The sequence below is a fragment of the Nansenia antarctica genome (assembly GCF_963989245.1).
Source record: "Nansenia antarctica genome assembly, chromosome: 5".
NCBI lineage: Eukaryota > Metazoa > Chordata > Actinopteri > Argentiniformes > Microstomatidae > Nansenia > Nansenia antarctica.
The window spans coordinates 22395335-22414156 of NC_137690.1; the positions used below are offsets into that span (position 1 = coordinate 22395335).

Consider the following 18822-nt stretch of genomic DNA (forward strand, 5'->3'; position numbering starts at 1 on the left):
TTCAAATTGAATACAAATGTATTCTGTATTCTAGTCAATAAACAGATAACCTACTTAGGGATTACTATATCCCAGTGTTTCCTCTATATGCATTTATTCGTGGCGGGCCGCCACGAATGAATTTCCTCCGCCACTAATTGATTCAGACAGTCCACTTTGATTCAGGCTGCGCAGAAAGGCAGCGAGTTATTATGACCGGAGAACAGAAAAAAAGCAGATTGAAGCAAGATTTAGGCCGCTTCCAGACCAACATTTCGTTACGATTTAGGGCGTAGTTATTTACAATATGTTACAATGTTGCAATTAACCTCGTCGTTTGTGTTCGCACTGCAATCGAGACTGAATCGCTCTCAACAGGAGCGCGGCGCGAGGCGACGCGCTTTCAAAACAGTTTTGTGATTGGTCCAAATTTAGCGGGACATTTGGATTTCTCTCTTCGCCCATCGCCGGTGCCTTTAATCCCGTATCCTAATCGAAAATGCAACATCATCAGCGACGACTGTGGGTTATTGCATTTACTGCTGTTCTCTGGTTCATGTTCTTATACCAGTGCTCAGTATAAAGTATTTTAAATGAACATTCGTAATGTATGTCTCTGATGTTCATGGTCAACTAAATCAGCCTATTTTGTGAAACAAATAATGTTCCCGCTAATGGGTTAACCGAGCATTCTCGCACCTAACATGCAAGCACCTAGCTTCGAACTATTCATAGCAATAATCTATTGCCTCTAAAATCACCACGAACAGAACGGCGGAGATACGGGTAAGCAGGGCTCATGTTGGTGTCCTCAAAGGTAAGAGTTGGTTTTCTTTAACTCAACTGATAGCATTACCTTGCTGTTGTTGTTTACCGAATGCTCCATCTGACTGTCACACTGTGATTTTACTTGTGTAAACAGTTAATGAGTAACGTTAGCCGGTTTTGTGCGTGTACTCTCATGTAGGCCTACTTCGTATTGATCTTTCTGTGTGTGTGTGTAATGCGCGTTCCGCATGTTCCGCTGCAGCTGTAGGATATATTGGTATTCGATCACCTTCTATATAAAATCACCTGCTCGGCTTTAATGACTTAACCGCTATTTAAGAAATTATAATTGTTGCCACCCTCTAGTTTTTGGTGAAACTACGTCTTTGTTTTGAGCGCCAGTGCGCGTTCTATGCGCGTGCACGCGGAAAAAAAATCACGAAAGACAACAGCTCCGCCACTAATGTGAAAAATCCTGGAGGAAACACTGCTATATCCACTAACCAATCCATTCATACTACGTTTAGAAAGATTTATAAAAAAATAAAAAATAATAATAATAATAATGTAACAATTGAATGTCTGAAACTATGTATAAAAACAGAAGATTAAACTAAATACTAATCAATAAAACAAATAAAGGACTCTATGACTCTTTTAAATATCTTAAGACTTTAATGGAGTAGAGGGCAAATTTCAAAGGCCCAAATGAGTGCCTGTATTGAGCTGCTCTCTGCATCCTGGACCAGTGACTGTTGACACTACCTGCCCTAACCCTCCCCTGACCCGCCGTCGGATGTCAGCACTCAGCCAGGACCTGCCAGACAAATACACAGCTGACTCTCAGGGTATATCAAACCAAAACATTTAGAGGTAACAGATAATAGGAAAACTACACTGGAGAAATGGAGGTTGGTATTGGAAGGAGATTAATTAGGGTTTGTGTGTGATATGACACATAGCAGGGTTTCCTTTAGCCAGTAACATCTTTTGGTCGTAAAAAATAATGAAAAGCCAATTAATAAAATATTTGTTGGCCAAATTGTCCAGGAGAAAAGTAAATCTAAATGTGGATATACCATCTGTCGTAAGACAATGAATTGTGACCATCATCAGAAAATGACATGCAGCACTACAGTCTCTCTATAGATTGAAGCCAGTCTTAAATATTACGCCTGCCAAAAAGTTGTTAGTGGCAGGATGAACATGACTGTGAAACTAAATATTATGAAGTGATAGATTTTGAAATGTATGATGTTGCAATGCCTCATGATCAGAGTCGTTTATCGGGTCCAAGCATGAAGACGCAATGAGCAGGCTGCAAAGCTTCAATTTTCAATCAAACATGTCATGTTGTTGGTATAAGAACATTGTTGGACTTCACAGGCTAATTTCTAGTCTGTTTAGATGAATTACCATAATCTAAATGGGATTTGTGTCATTCTGAGCACTGTGGGTGGACGTCCTAATTGGTTTCACACCCAGTGCATTTGGATGTCCAGTCAATTTGAACGGTTGCGTAACGGAAACCCTGCCTCATAGGTACGCTCAAACACACACACACACACACACACACACACACACACACACTCACATCTCCTGGCACAGGCTACTGATCTTCAGGTTCTCTGAGCTGAGCTGCTCCTTGGACTTGCTGAGCTCTTCCTGGTACCTGGAATTCTGCTGATTCAGGGACTCCAACTAAAGTTAAACACATAGTTCATATGCAATTCATTGTCTGATTCAGGGCACATTAAATCAGAACATGAATAAGTATCTAAATCGAAGATGTGACAAAGTATACCATTCAAGAGGCTGACTATTAAATCCATCTCCCTTAGGGGTGTAACGGATCACCTAACTCACGGATCGGATCGTGTCACGGTTTTTCAGTCACGGATCGGATCATTTTTCGGATCAACAAAACAAACAAAACATAAAAATAAAAATAAAAAGCTTTTTCCTCGAATTCTGTAAAAACACCACTTTTACTGTGTAAAACCCAACAACATTCAAGATGTCAAAACTGGTATATATATATATATATATATATGTGTGTATGTGTGTGTATATATATATATATATATATATATATATATATACACATACATAACATATTCTACACTCAAACATTAGGCTACATATTAAACAGAAACACACATTCAACTTAAATGATGCAGTAGGAGAGAGGGAGGCACCTGGTTGCAGCAGTGAATCACTGGGCTCTTTAAAGCAGACAAATAAACATGTTTTATGCCACTTTTAACTAAATAATAAAGTGAAACCTTACTTTAAACATGGTATGAAAAAATTGGCTACATTATCAGAAGTTGTCACGCTGCCTTTTTCGTGCCTCCCGTCAACACACCAGGGTGATGTCGCGGCAAATGTGTGGCCATGCTCGTACGACTTTCTCGTTGCATAACGCTTAAAACACTGTAACTTTTTTATCGACCACACTTCCAATGACACTGTCCGTCATTGTTATAATTGACAGAGAAGCCGAAGTGCTCCCATACATGGGATTTAAATGACGAGGGAGGCATTTCGAGTTCTTCTCTGTCGCCAACATTAGCAGCACTCGCCATGATACACTTGGGCTGCATTCGTAAATTTGCTCTGAGAGCGCCGGAGAGCACACTGGGTCCGACGTCATAAATGGACCAAGTAATTTGATTGGACAAGAGGCGTTCCATGAATGCTGATCAGATTCCAGAGCAAATTTACGAACGCAGCCTTGTTGTTCTGGATTTTTTTTCCCATTATCAACCTATCATTGCGCTTTAGAGTAAAACAAAGCACGCAACTGTCGCATCTATCTTTTCATGGCAACTCTACATTGTGATTTACAAGAGATATTAACTAATATTAAGTAATATTATTACTTGGTTACATTTTGCAATTGATCCGCGGTACACATGCGTGCCGAACCGTGGGGGGCGATCCGTTACACCCCTAATCTCCCTTGATTGTATTGATCTATCAGGAAACCCCAAGCTAAGTGACTTGCCACTCTACACTCCTCCTACTTTTACAACCCACAATGCTCCCCTTAGGGTATTCCAGCATTGGAATTCCTGTCTCACCTGACTTTGCATCTCCTGTTTGGCACTGCGGAACTCCTCCAGCAGAGACTGGGCCTCGCTCTTCTCCTGCTGCAGACGGCATTTCTCTTGTGTCAGCTGTTCCAGGGCCTCTGAAGTCTTCCCTGAGGTCTCGGCTGCCTTTGTATGGAAAGAGGGACATTGTCAACCAGACAAATATAATGCCAGAAGAACTCACTAGTGTGTGGGTTGGTTGAGGTGAGTGGCAAACTCAGATATCATGAGATTTGCAGATCCTCTGGTTAAGCGTTGTTTTGTACAGCCCAAATTACCTTTAACTAGTTAGTGAGACAAGTATTCTAAATTTGTAATACCATGCAGAATTAAATTGCATGCTTTGCATGTCAGTCATCCCATTCCAAATTAGATTTTGAGGCTTTAGTGAGTTTACAATGATCTTGTGTGATTTAATCGTAATTTTCAGGAATCATAGCAATGCCAAGATCTACAGCTACGCAACAGGCAAATGGCTTTGTCTACAGCATTAATGAGAGGGACCTCATGAAAGGTTAACTTAAAAGTGAAAAGTGAGTTGAGAAAATATATGTATTACATCCTGTGGTCTGAGAACGGATACTTTCAATAATTACCTTACTTTCAATCTGTTGTGTCAATGGAAATATCCATCAGTGATTTACAGCTGTACTGTATAACAATGTTTATTTATTTTGGTCCCACAAAAGCGGTTTTTAAAATGTGTCCTACCCAATACTCAGTATGTATACAAACATGTTGTGGCCAGGGGATGTTCTAGGGGAGTGGGCTCACTGATTTTCGCCTTTCTGTTTCTGATGGCTGCGTCTTTGAATCATGTGTGCATGTAGAAACACAACTAATGTCCGACAGTGCAAATCCGTTAGTAGGTTAAGCCTACTCCTGGACTAGAACGCATTAGGAAATTAACTATTGAACATGGCGTTTAGTCCAGAACAGAAGACCCCAACTTCTCAAATCACGTTCTTAGTCCACAGGATTCCAGGTTTTTAATAGCACTTATTTGTAAGGGACTAAAAGCAAGATAAAGAAGTTAGTATGTGAAGATGTAAAATAAAAATAAATAAAAATGTAAGCACAACAGGAAAGGAGACCAAATCAGCATGCAAGCATTAAGAGTGCAGCACAACCTCAGCCATTCAAATGTGATTATTAGTTTCAGGACATGTTAGTGTGGAATACCTCAAGCTGCTTGGAAAGAGCATTTTTGAGTTGGGCCTCAAGCTGGGTGACTTGCTGAGTGGCTTTGTCTCTCTCGTTCTGCAAGGCTTCCTTATGAACACTCAGGGATGCCACCTTGGTGTCCAATTCTTCTCTTGCCTTAGCAGACACTGATGCCTCCTCCGTGGCAGCATTGAAATGTCCCTCTATCAGTTCCCTTTCAGCATGTAGGGCCTGGGCATCTGCTTCAAGCCTTTTCTGGATAGATCGCAGCTTCTCTACCTCACTAAGGAGCCTTGAGCATTCCCCATCACCGCTCTCTTGGCTGCTGCGGAGAGAGGAAATGTCCTGCTCCATTCTTGACTGTACAGCTAGGAGGTCCATTTTCTCCTTAGCCAGAGAGGAGGCCTCTTTGCCAAGCTCTTCCAGCTTGGTAGACAGACACTCTTTTTCTCCAGCCAAGTCCCCCTTTGCCTGGTCTCTCTGCTTCAGTTCAGACTTCAAGGCCTTAACCTCTGCCTTCAAGGCTTTTATTTCCTGTGCAGCATTGTTAAGGCTGGAAGACATCTCATCCATGGCCTTGTCTCCAGTGAGAGATTGTTGAGTAAAGTCCTGTACTTTGGCTTGCAGTTGGACTTTCTCGTCAAGCAGACCCTGTTTCTCAGCCATCAATCCAGTGTGAGTGGCCTTAAATTGTTGTACCTCTTTAAGCAAGCGATGTTGTTCAGAGGCCACTGTATCTCTTTCAATGCAAACAGAGGCAACCTCTGCCTTCAGATTGGATTCAGACTCCAGGAGAGTAGTCCTTTCATGTGTCACAGTTGACAGTTTTGTCTGTAAGTCCTGTACTTCTTTAGAGAGGGCATCCTTAGCAGAGGTCAGTGTATTTTGCTCATTGGCCTTAGCCTGCAGCTGAGATTCAAGAAGCTTCTTTGCCTCTGCAGATGATTCTGCCTGGCCTTTGAGCTCCTTAACCTGCAGAAGTAGATAATCTTTGCCCTTCTGCAGGAGCTGTAGGCTCTTGTGAAGCTCTGCCTGCTGGGACAGCAGGAGCTCCCTCTCTTCTGTTAGGTTATTCCTCTGTTGAACAAGCTCCAAACTTACAGATTCAGCTTCAACTTTTAGTTTGCTGTGCTCCTCTGCAAGATCGGTTTTGTCTTTTTCAAGGGCCTCAATCTTAGAGCAATGCTTCTCCTTCAACTCCTCCCTCTCTTTAATAAGCTCCTCCTTCTCAGAACACACTTTTCTCTGGGCAGCAAGCAGATCCTCTTTCTCCTGCAGGAGGTGAACCCTTTCAGAGTCTGTTAATTCACTGCTGGTCTTGAACTCCTCAAGTATCTTGGCCAGACTCGTTTTGGAAGCCTGGAGCTCGTCATTGTCACGGATAGACTTCTCAAGATCCTTCTCAAGCTCTGTATTGACCTTTTGAAGCTCTTCAATTTGGGCTTGGTGCTCAGCTTCAGCATTCTTCAGGCTTGTGTTTTTGACCTGTGCCTCCTGAACAACAGCTCTCAGATTCTCCACCTCTTTGGACAGTGAAGCCTTCTCTCTATCTAACTGCTGGTTTGTGGTCAAAAGTTTATCTTGATCTTCTGTGAGCTTGTCCCTAAATGTCAAGAGTTCTTCTGTCTTGAATGAGAGCTCCTTGTGACAAGCCTCAGAGGCAGAGAGATTGGCCTGTACATCTGAGAGCTGCTTCTCAAGATTCTCCTTCTGAGCCTTGAACGTAGCACTTTCCTTAGATATACAATCCAGAGCTGTGATTTGCTTCTGCAGGTCTGCAGACAAACGCTCAACGTCCTGCTTGGAGGAGTCAAGTTCAGCAGAAAGAGACTGAGGGAAAAAAGTTGAAAGAAAAAGGGGAAAGGTGAAGTGAACACAACCAAAAATGAAGTAAAGCAAATTAACAAAAGTAATAAAATGCAACTGGAAGGGTTAAGCTGGTGCAAGCATAAACATTATGGGGAAAAAGATACCACAGCAGACACCACCCTGAACTTACAACAAATACATTGAAAACAGGGGTACAGCAATCAAACATTTTCAATTGAGAGTATGGGTTTGTGTGTGAATTATAATTGTGATGGCAACTCTTTTTAGGTCTACGTTAGTGATTTCTCAAGGACCAAAGTGTCTACTTTTCCATTACTTACATTTTGCATGTAAAACAGGATAAACACTGACTAAACCAGGAGAGCAGTTCATGGGTTGAAATATCAATTAGCCTTTTCATATGGCATAATGCATACTGCATCCAAAACACTATGCTAAATGATCAGAGCAGTTCCATTCAATCAATCAAGATTCTTAAGAAGTTGAGGTACAATTACAAAACAAACTCACAAGTCACACATACGTTTATCAAACTCCATCTATAAGAGCAAGGTGGTAAACTAAAACCACCACCAAGCATCAGTTTATAGTACCCCTGCTTTCAAAGTAGCCCATAAAAAAAAAAACATAGCCACACAGAAAATGCTGAAATGAAGATGAATATTAGGACCATTGGTGGATATTTGGTACTAAAAGGCAGCACCTCCACAGAATCTGTGATTCTAATACACTGGAGACAAACAATATGATGCTATGATAAGTTGGTGCTTACCCGGGCCTTCTCCTTATAAGATTGCAAGTCAGATACCAGCCTCTCCAGCTCCTGGGTTTTCTCCCTGGAGATGCTCAGTTCCTGCCTCGCCTTGTTAGCCTGACCTTGAAGCTCCTGTGCATGGCGCTCTGAGGCCTCAGACAGGGCCTTCTCCTGAGAGGCCTCAAGCTCCTTGGCCTGGGTCTCACACTGCTGCACATGCTTTTCCTATACAATGCATAAGAAGAGAGACATTTAAACTAATTACATCACCAATTGTTAGGAAAGGGACAGGGAGGGAGAGAATGATCAGGAAAAGGTCTGGTCAAGTCCCTATAATTTATGTGTTATAGGTTAATATGTGGCAGCACTCAAGAAAAGGCATTTCTAATAACATTCAAAGCCATTTCGGTAGTCTTCACCAACCTCTTATTGTCCCTGACTTTCAATGTTTTATCCAGATCATCACTCACCAGGTCAACAATTTTCTTCTGCAGGCTGTTTAGCTGACCCTGATGTTTGTCTGTGATCTCCTTCAGCTCCTGGTCCTTCCGGCCCAGTTCCTGCTGTTGTTGCTCTTCAGAACGTGCCATCCGTTCCTTCTCCTCTGCCAGTTGGGTCTGTAACTCCTCTAACTGCCTAGGAAAAGGAGGGGGAGAGGGGGATAACTAAACTACTACTACAAACTAGAGGCTCATTCTATGGGACAGTTTTAAAGAATGATAGACTGAATATTGATCATATCGATGGCCGAAACGCAAAACCTCCTATCTGCAAAATGTTCTGATTTGCGGTTTTTAACTTTAAATTAAAGTAAAGGCCGATTTAAAGTTCTGCGTCGAATTTACGTGCGTAGCTTACGTAATCTACGTAAGGGGTCTCGCACTTTACACTTCTGCGTAGGCCGCGCTGCAATTACACCGTCACATCGCTAGATGGCAGTGTGTTTTCTATGCCCCTGTGCTGTGCCTCTTCCGGTTAGGAACTCAACGGAGCTCAAAGCTCAAAGCGGCATAATAGCGATCTTTTTGTTGTTATGCTTGTTGTAAATAAAAGTTCTATGATGCATTGAAATTACACTAAACTAAGATAATACGATGGTTATCATAATTTTTCAAATCTTTATTAATGAGTAATTACAGAAAAAGTAAATGACATTTCTGTCATGGCTTCCGCATTTTGGCCGACGAGAGAGTCGGAATCATGTGCTACCAAGCGGACCAATCACAGAGCTTATGGTTGCGTAGAAACTGACGCGTTCTTACATTTTTGGAGATGTGCGCGTCAAGCCTCTCCGTAGGCAAGGCGGGGCCGACGCAAGGCTACGGCGTCGATTTTACGCAGAAGTTTAAATCGGCCTTCAGGCTGCACATGATAAGTCTGTCTGTGAAAAAGTTAATTTTGCAGATAGGAGGTCTGAAGTGTTGAAAAACCCACTCAATATAACAAATAACAGTTTTAGAATCACTAAATACTTATAATTTGTGAATTGGATTCACTGTATCGCCAGCCGTCCTGTTCCTAGGCTACTGGGTTAGAGATACATGGCTTTTAAACAAACATGTTTTAAAATGTTCATGTTCAAAAGCAAGGACTGTGTGATCATCTAATTATGTGTAGTTATGTTGATGTTCTATCAGCGTGTTCTGATGTGCTAAACATGCAGTTACATGTCAGTATAGCGATGTTTTCTTTTTAGCTGCTAGGTAGCTCAACGAGATGATACCAACATTCAAATAAGCAAATCTTCTTCAACTATTTTTCAATGTATGACACATCCTTTGAAAGCTTACAATCTGCACTTTCATAATCTCTGAACTGAAAAATTACCTTGCCCTACTTGGGGACTTTTTCACCAGACCATGTCACATATGGAGACAAAATTAACCTCAGTAAGACCTGATAAACCAAGATAGAAATATGGTGAGACCTACTTTAATATAGCAACTATCACATGCTTTATGAGCAACATCTTACTATTTGAGATGAGCATTAAAACTACAGTACAAGTACAAGATGAGTAATTTGTGAATATTTTGTATTCTGTTCAGCAAGCAATGTAAAGACACTTCAACATCACCCAAGATTATACAACTGTAATTTCTTAAATAACACTCAAGGCAAGTCAGGTATCAACATTTGTAAGATAAAAATTAACGTTTCATTGTTCTACAACAGAGCAAATAACATTTGGATTGGCATGTTTGAGGACACACCTGTGCTGAAAATGCAATGTACGAGAGACTTCATCAGAACATTTTTGGGCATGTACGGTACCTTTCTTTTTGAGTGAGGTCTTCATTCATTTTGGTGAGCTGTTCTGAGCGATCACCTGTTGACTTCATCATGTCTGAGATGTCACTTTTGAGTTGGGCCTTGTCCTTTGTGATCTGATCAAGTTTCTCATCCCCAGCCTTTAGCTTCCTCTCCAGGCCTGAATGTGAGAAACACAATTAAATCTACTAGTCAGTCCCTGAACAAGAACACACGCCGTTTTGTTACAACATACGCATATTTCCCACACAATGGACATGTCAGTAAAGACAACTTTCCCACACAATGGACATAAACACAACTTTATCACCAAGGAGAGCAATAATGGTGATATTTTGTGATTTTTTTTATCATCACGTGTCCCCTTTTTAACCAGGCATATTCACACTTACACCGGTGTTTTATGGAATGAAAAATAACCCATAAGGAAGACAATTCATTGGAATTTACTCACACTTTACTCAACTAGAACAAAAAAACAATGTCACATAAATGGTGACTTGTACTGTGTGTGTGCTGTACGTTAAACACCACAATTCTGGCCAAAGCTCTGACCTGCAAGTTGGCTCCTTAGAGCCTCTGATTCATCGGAGAGAGATGTGCATTGCTCCTCCTTTTTGCCAAGCTTCTCAAGCAACTCTGAAAGAAGGAGTTGAATTCAGATTACTTCATGTATCTACAAGTAAGATCTGTCAAACAAAAAGGGTATGAAAAGATCAACCCAAGTAAATACATTTACCTTGCATAGTTTGTGTTGATTTAATCTTCTCATCTGTGCTTTCTTCCAGTTTTTGTTTCTGAGGAAATAAAAAAAGTTATTAGTATGTGTGTGCATGCTGGAATGTGTTGTTCCAAGACACACCTCAAAATTACTCACAATTCATAATGAGACATCCAAGTTATGCTTATACTAAAGACTGAAATTATGGTTTATCCATGATGATATAATAAGTCAAACCTCTATAGGCATCTAGCCTCTTGAAGAATGTGTCACCACCATGTGATGAATCTTTGTAGCACAACATTGCATTCTTTGTAGCATTCACTAGCATGCTGATGATGCTATGCTCTTCCTTACCTGAGCTTACCTTAAGTCCTATCCCAACAGTCATGCCACCCATGCCCAACCCCTGGCTCCTCACCACCCTTCTGTAGGCCCCATAACTCACCAGCTCCTGCTCCAAGGAGCTCTTTTCCTGCTGAACAGAGGTCAGGCTGTGCTGCACAGAGAGAAGCTTCTGCTGCTGTCCTTCCAACTCAGAGCTTAACTCGTTGAACTATAGCACAGGCCAGATGGTGACACCATGCATGGACATGGAGGACATTTTGAAGAAAACAAAATGACAATAAGTAAACAAAATAAATATGGAGGAAAGGGTAATAATGAACAAAAATAAATTCAAGTAAGGAATTTGATGAAAGGGATAAGCTATAACAGATAGTATCATACAGATGTATTCCATGATCAATTGGCAAATGTGTTAGTTATAACATATGGGATTGGATATACATTTGGAGATTGAAATGGTGATTGACAATGGGAAGATGGATGTAGGCCCACCTTGACGCCCTGTGAGCGGGCCTGGCTCTGGGCCTCCTCCAGCTGGGTCCTCAGGCTCTGGAGCTCTAAGTTACCTTGAGTTTCCTGGGAATTCAGGGCCTCCATAGCTGCCACCTGCTCTTGGGCCTCTCTGGCTCTGTCCTGGACCTGCTGGACTAACTTTGCTTCATTGTCTTCCAGCTCCTTTACCTTCATCTCAGCAGCATGCAGTTTGCCCAGCACATCCTCCATCTCCACCAGGTGCTGCTCCTCAGCGCTCTCCACACTGGTCCGCAGAGACTCATCCAGATGCTCTTTCTCTTCTGACACAATCAGCAGCTGTGATTTTAGCTCCTCTGTCTCCTGTGCCAAGACTGCAGCCCCTGCCCTGTGCCTGGCCCCTGCCTCCTCCAGCGCTAACTTGTGGTCCACCTTCAGCCTCTCCAAGGCACTCTTGGTCTCTACTAGCTCTGTCGCCTGGGCACCTTCCCCTTTGCTGAAGGACACCTTCAACCCCTCCATTGCTTGTTGGTGAGAGGCAATGGCAGATTCCAGCTTAGAGCGCCACAACTCTATGATGTCTGCATTTTCCTTCTCACCTTGGCTCAGGCGCATTCGCAACTGCTCGTTGTCACCGGAGAGCCTCCCGGATGAAGCCTGAAGCTGGGCCAGTGCTTCACGGTGGGCTTTCTCTTCAGCCCCCATCCTCTCCTTTAGCTCAGTCAGCTCACCCTGTTGATTGGCTTCCTGAGAGGCCAGCTGAGCTCTTAGTGTGATCACCTCCTCAAGAAGAGGTGAGGCAGTGGAGTCAGCACCCTCAGAGACCTGTTGGGACTCCAGACGCAGCCGCATGTCGGCCACTTCCCTTGTCCGCAGAGAGAGGTCCCTCTCCAGCTCCATGATGCGGGACTTCTCGGACACCGTGGCAACCTATAGGACAGGACAACTCTGGCTCAAAAAGAGTGTGTTCTGTATACACTTGCAAGACAAGGTAACTGCTGAATATCCCTGGCATCGCGCAAGTCTTTGAGGAAGGGTCTGTATTGAGTTTAAATAGGGCCCTATACAAACACGTGGCAGAGAGGTCCATAGCAGTAGTATAAGTACATCAAATGACACTCTAATCCCACATTTGTAATATAGGATGCCTGTTCCTAATGTATTGCGCTGCCCTCTAGTGGATATAGTTTGGTGGTACCATATCAGTTTTCACACAGCACACCTCTGGTGTTTTGAACTTCACCCCTCAGGAGCTGCAGTGTCTCCTGGTTTTCATACTTCGAATTAGATCTGGAAACCCAGACGTGTACACTCTCAGTGATTCATTACATCAATTGAAAAACGAAAACCAGCAGAGACTGTGGCCCTTATGGATTGCAGTTGAATGCCTTTACCATATTGGTTGTGATACACCTAAGGGAGGAACACATTGGCTAGGAATAGGAGCAGGAGAAAGACTTGCAAGAGATGGGGAACCCCAGATAAGCAGGCTGGGAGGGTCAGGTGTCTGAGACACAGGATAACTGGGAACAAGGGGGGGTTGGGGATAGGGAAACTGACTAGCTACTCAGCAGCACCAGCAATGAGACTATCAGGGCTTAAAGTGGGGAAAAATGCTGCGCCTGAAACTTTTTCTTGGGGAGGGGGGTCACAGTTTGAGATATTGGGAGAGCGGGTACAGAAGACAGCTTCTTGTCTCAATGTTTAAATGCATTAATACTATTTTATAGTCAATACAAAATATATGTCTCAATGTTAAAATGCATTAATACTGTTTTATACTCAATACAAAATAAAATAATATATTTAGATGTCTTTAAAAGAACAAACTGATTAAATCACTTATTAAGCCACTATCACTATAAGAATAGATCAATAGATCTACATCAAGTAGAATACTGATGACTAGTGACCAGTCAAGACCATTGGACTCCAGGATATCTTTGAGCTCCTGCATGAGGGCTGACGAGTTGGCGATGTTTACTTTCCTGCTGGCTAGGTGTTGTGTTATTACTTTGGCCAGATCATCATCAAAAAAACGAACAAGGACATTGAGGATTTTGTCCATGTTAAGATTAGTAGCTTCGTCGATATTCATTGAAAACTTTGCTTTTTTAAGCTTTTCACACAGCCGGTTTTTAAATTCCGGGGCAAGGCCATGTGTGTTTAAATAGCTGGCGTGCTGATTGGAAACGGACAGCTTTGTCAGTGCATTTTTGTCTTCTGATAGCTTCTTGCACAAATCGACGAGTGGCTGAGCCATTGTGAAAGACAGATCACGTTCAGCTATAAACGCGCACACTCAGATCTTTTGCTCGCAAACACGGTCGGTCATTGAAGATGAAGTAGTACCTGTAGCCGTCGCTCCCGGCAAGGTTGTTGTATGAGCAAGCACTCGAACCGAAGCTTGGTGACCGGGATCTGAGGCATGTCGAGCAATAACCTTCTTCCCACTACTATATTACTACTATACTGCCGTAGACGAGTTTCTTTGAGCACGGCGTACAGAAACAAGCACCCGGCTCCCTCAGTTTGAGGCACCACGTCCCATAAGGCTTCCCGTCACTACTCTCCTCTATCCATGCTCAGCGCCATTTATTCCTTAGTCCTCATTCTAGTATAGCTGTGTCTTCGCCATGTTTAAGAAACTTGGCTTCCATTTTAATAGACTCTTACTAAAGTTAGCGAGATAGCAGGCTTGTTAAGCCTCATTATGTAATAACTGCACATTATGTAATAAAATTCCAAAATGTAATAAGAAGTCACTTTCAATATGTAATAACACCGCATTATGTAATAACCTGCACATTATGTAATAAATCGCCTGAACGCAAAATGTAATAACGTTTGCCTTTGTTAAGCCTCATTATGTAATAACTGCACATTATGTAAGAAATCGCCTGAACGCAAAATGTAATAACATTTGCCTTATTATGTAATAAATGTATTACATATTGTGCAGGTTATTACAAAATGCGGAGGTTGCACTTTTTTGTAACACATTTGAAAAAATGGAAATGTAATAAATATATTTCACCATGAAAAGCATTTTAATTCTCCAACATTAAAAAAAATCCAGAATTGCATGTTGTGTTGAAACTAAATAGTATTTCTATCGACCACTTATATGCTGATTTGGTTGCTTTCTTCTCAAGTTATGAAGCCCCCAATGGCAATTTGCTTGTTTAGGAGACATTCTGAAGACCTGATAACTCATTCCTTCAGGGGATCATATTATTGTTATAAAAAGCGCACACAACATGCAATTCTGGATTTTTTTTTTATGTTGGAGAATTAAAATGCTTTTCATGGTCAAATATATTTATTACATTTCCATTTTTTCAATTGTTACAAAAAAGTGCAACCGCCGCATTTTGTAATTTACATGTAACATTACATTTTGCGTTCAGCCAATTTATTACATAATGTGCAGGTTATTACATAATGCGGTGTTATTACATATTGAAAGTGACTTTTTATTACATTTTGGGATTTTATTACATAATGTGCAGTTATTACATAATAAGGCTTAACAGGGCTGCTAAAAGCGAACGTCTCTACAAGCTAACATTACACTCACGCCCCACTACTCTGCCTCCGATTGGCTAGAAGTCGTTGGTTGGCTTGAGCAATGTGATACCATTGGTAGGCGGAACTGTCTCTTTGCAGAAGATGACTCTTTAAATTACGATGTAAACAAATAGCATGTGATGTTTTAATTTATTTTTTGCTCAAAATTCCCCCGCGCCGGAAATCCGGCACCGTGCCGGAGAACTTTAAGCCCTGGACTATAGGCAATCTGTGGGCATTTAAAAACATGGAGAAAGAGGCAAGAGAGGAAAGGAATGAGACATTAAATGCTAATCATAGAGCCTATGTGGATGGATAAACACTACTGTTCTCTGGCAAAGATGCTTTTTGAAAAGGCACTGTGAAACTTCAAAACTATCAAAATCGTATCATGATTTGTGTGTGACAACATAACAGCTACGGTTAACACTGCTATACTGGTGACAATCAGTAATGAGAATGGTCCATGTTGCCAGACAGGTGAATGGTTGCTTTGTGAGCATTTACATGTTTGAAATAATGTGAAGAAAATGAAAGCCTGTGGAAGATGTGGCAGATTACATAGCAAAGTTGCAATCCCCTCTCTGCCTTTTGAGATTAGTTGCCAACTACCGTAGTAAAAAGCTAAGCAAATTATTCCCTTTTGGCTTTCTGAAATTCAAATGCAGTTACATATGCATGCATTTGGAAACTAATATAATACTAATATTGATGTGAGGAGTGTAGAGAAGCAAATATATAATGTGTATTAAATTAGTGGCTTTTGTAATGCTGCTGAGTTGAACAATATTGAGCATATTAAATGAGAAAAAATGCATCACCAAAACCTTTTTGACATCATCTGTCCAATGTGAATTAGGCTATTGAGGAGTTAAGTCCTAGTATTAACCATCCACAGGCCCCAATAAAGGGAAAGACCAGAAAAACATAGCAGAATGGGGCCAGAGCTCCTGGCACCTGGAGCTCCTCAGCAAACCCTTAACCAATCCTTTCCATATCACCCCCATCCCCACTCTTCTCCAAGCGCAGCACTACGTAGAGCAAGATCCTTTACCCTAGTGTCTTCTAACTCTCTCTGGAGTTTCTCAGCTTTGGTCTTTTCAAAGAGCAGGCTCTGTTCAAGCTCCTTAATGTGGGCATGCTCCAGTTTGGTCTGCGTCTGTTAGTAAAGAAGGGGAGAGGAAGAGAACACAACCAGTGCCACCATCACATGCCAGCCCAATGCAGACATAGAGGGGGAGAGTGGAGGGGTTGGGGAGGATGAGGGTGTGGAGGGAGGTGGAGTAGGGATGAGAGGGTACCCCATGCAAACCTTGCAGGCAGTGCCTTGCACAGGTGAGGATAGGGTTGTAACTAGAGGTAGTGGGTAAGGAGTAATGGAGAAAGGAGATGCTGCATATGGATATGGATATGCAGTTGTTGGTTGTGATTAGAGGAAACCACGCATAATGGCACCTGGTGAACAGACCAAGGTATAGCGTAGGGATGCAGAGATGTGTGTGAATAACTGAGTGAGCCAGCAAATGAGTGCAAAATAAAATGGAACTCACCACATATAGAAAGAAAGCTGTACAGTCCCGTTTGTTTTTCCTCATCCATGTGATTTACTCTAAGTCATGGAGGGCCTTGGCACATTCATGTGAACTGAAGATTAACCCTGACTATTCACATGGACAAGCAAAGCCGGACATGTTGTAAAAACCAACACTGCTCTCTCCCTTTTGTGGTAAGGCCCATTCGTTTAGTACAGAGACGATTTACAAGAGGATAAAACAACACATACCCATGTACAACACTTACACAACTTGGAACCTAAACAAATCAGTAACACTGTAGAATATGGGGCCACCTGAATGAAATATAATCTTTCCATCTCCTGAAGCCAACACCTGCACAAGCAGTGATGGCTCAGGTGTACTGTTATTAAGAATGTGGTACCCTCTATTCTGAAGTGTTACAAAGTGCAATACATTTACTTTTGATTCATAATAATATATTGCATGGGAGAGTTTGAGCTTAAGGCTGTGAGATGGTGGGGGTGGGGCATTTTCAGTGGTTCCATGGTTAGCACTGGACCAACATGAAGGACAAGAGGAGGAGAAGAAGAAGAAAAAGAAGCAGTAACATCACATCACTGATTTAAGGGGTTACAGCACAACATTAGTACACAGACAACTGCTTGACATCAACAGAAAGCATTTGCTGTGTTGGTTTGAATTGTTTCGGGGGAGGGGGGGAGTTTGTTTGTTTTTTAAAAAGCTGCATAGCATGCATGTGATTAATACAATTGTTGCTGTAAGTAGTACACAGACTGTTAGTAAGCAATCAAAGGAAGATAAAAGGGGTATTACTTCTAACCCTGTGGCACTCATTTCTAAAGATAAAATTTGAAGTGGGACGCCTTCGGGGTAATTGGGTTGGTCCCCTGATTGGAGTGGCACTGTGGGACAGATGACATAAATCCTTTGATCAGACATGTGTACATGTTAAACAGCCCCCCCGAGTCTGCTCTCCACTGAGGCTCTATCCCCAATGTGGTTCGCCCACGGAAAGACAGACAGAGTAGGCAGTTTCCAATGAAAGGCACCCCCCTCCTCCCCCCAACTAAATCTAGATCAGGGGGAGTTCATAAAGAGGGTGGAGAGAGGGGAATTGGTAAACACTGTACCGACATGATGACAGTGATAAAAAAAGAGGGGATGATTTTTTTTTTTTTTATCCAAGCATATTGTGTTCCTAATATCCAGTGCAGTGTTTCCTCCAGGAATTTTTACATTAGTGGCGGAGAGCCCTGTCCGCGATTTTTTTTCCGCGTGCACGCGCGCTCAAAACAACGACCTAATTTCAACCAAAACTAGAGGGAGGATGGCAAAAAAAAAAAAAAAAGCTAAAAAAAATCTTCCCAGAACCTGATTTGCACGACCAGCTGTCGCTGTAGGACACGTTCGATTGCAAAATTCATTTATCCTTTATGTTCCCAGTTGAGGGTGTGTAGCTGTCGTTAGTTGGCCTGCTTTTATTTAGTTATGCGTACGTTTGAGTTAGTCATCTCTAGGATTGTTGTTTGATATTAGCCTATACTTTCTCTTATCTGCATTTTGAGCAACTGTACAAGACCCAACAACACAACTCTGATACAGGACTAATGTTACCTAGCTGCTATAGACCCATTTGTACTAAACAACTACAACGTTGTATTGTACAAATTTTTGTTCGAACTAATCCACAGACAGCAGTCTTATTAACGGGCCCCTGTGGTGCCAGGTGTGGAGGCGACCCAGCACAGTGGGGATATACACTATCAAGCCAAGCTCTACTGTCAATATTTGCGTGTGTGTGTGTGTTTTACTTTGAACGCAATTTCAATTGCAATGTCCCAAGTATTACCTACATCTCCTCTGTGGAAAACTCTAATCCCGACGCAGCAGTTATTGTGCTCGGCGATTTTAATCACACCAACCTGCACACCGAACTTCCCAATTACAAACAACAGGTGTCATGCCCCAGCAGAGGAGCTAACATACTAGACCACTGCTACGTTACAACCAACGAGGCTTACCGTTCGTTCCCGAGGGCACCGCTGGTGCACCATGCCATGCTGCTCCTCGTCCCGAAATATAGACAGAAACTTAAACCCGTTAAGTCCTGGACTGCAACTGCCACTGATACTCTGAGAGGCTGTTTCGAGTGCACAAATTGGGACATATTTGGTGCAGGTGCGAACAGCCTCGATGAACTCGCCCGCCATAAACGTTGTTTTTGTATCTTTTAGATGGTTCACATTTAGACCAATCAGGAGTAGCCCTTGTGTCACGTCGTCAACTGAATGTTTAATGTCATTAATCTGA

At 42.1% G+C, this 18822-nt stretch overlaps 1 protein-coding gene across 1 annotated transcript in view; it reads right to left on the bottom strand.

The window, feature by feature from the left end:
- Nucleotides 1–18822, bottom strand: part of clip1a (CAP-GLY domain containing linker protein 1a) — a 36745-nt gene that overhangs the window by 8019 nt on the left and 9904 nt on the right. The window contains exons 9-18 of the mRNA XM_080531474.1: nucleotides 16029–16133; nucleotides 11426–12334; nucleotides 10943–11141; nucleotides 10420–10503; nucleotides 9868–10024; nucleotides 8115–8229; nucleotides 7612–7818; nucleotides 5028–6839; nucleotides 3834–3971; nucleotides 2342–2448 (exon numbers count right to left, since the gene is read on the bottom strand). Coding sequence (XP_080387600.1) covers nucleotides 2342–2448; nucleotides 3834–3971; nucleotides 5028–6839; nucleotides 7612–7818; nucleotides 8115–8229; nucleotides 9868–10024; nucleotides 10420–10503; nucleotides 10943–11141; nucleotides 11426–12334; nucleotides 16029–16133 — 3833 coding nt within the window. The remainder of the gene's footprint in view (nucleotides 1–2341; nucleotides 2449–3833; nucleotides 3972–5027; nucleotides 6840–7611; nucleotides 7819–8114; nucleotides 8230–9867; nucleotides 10025–10419; nucleotides 10504–10942; nucleotides 11142–11425; nucleotides 12335–16028; nucleotides 16134–18822) is intronic.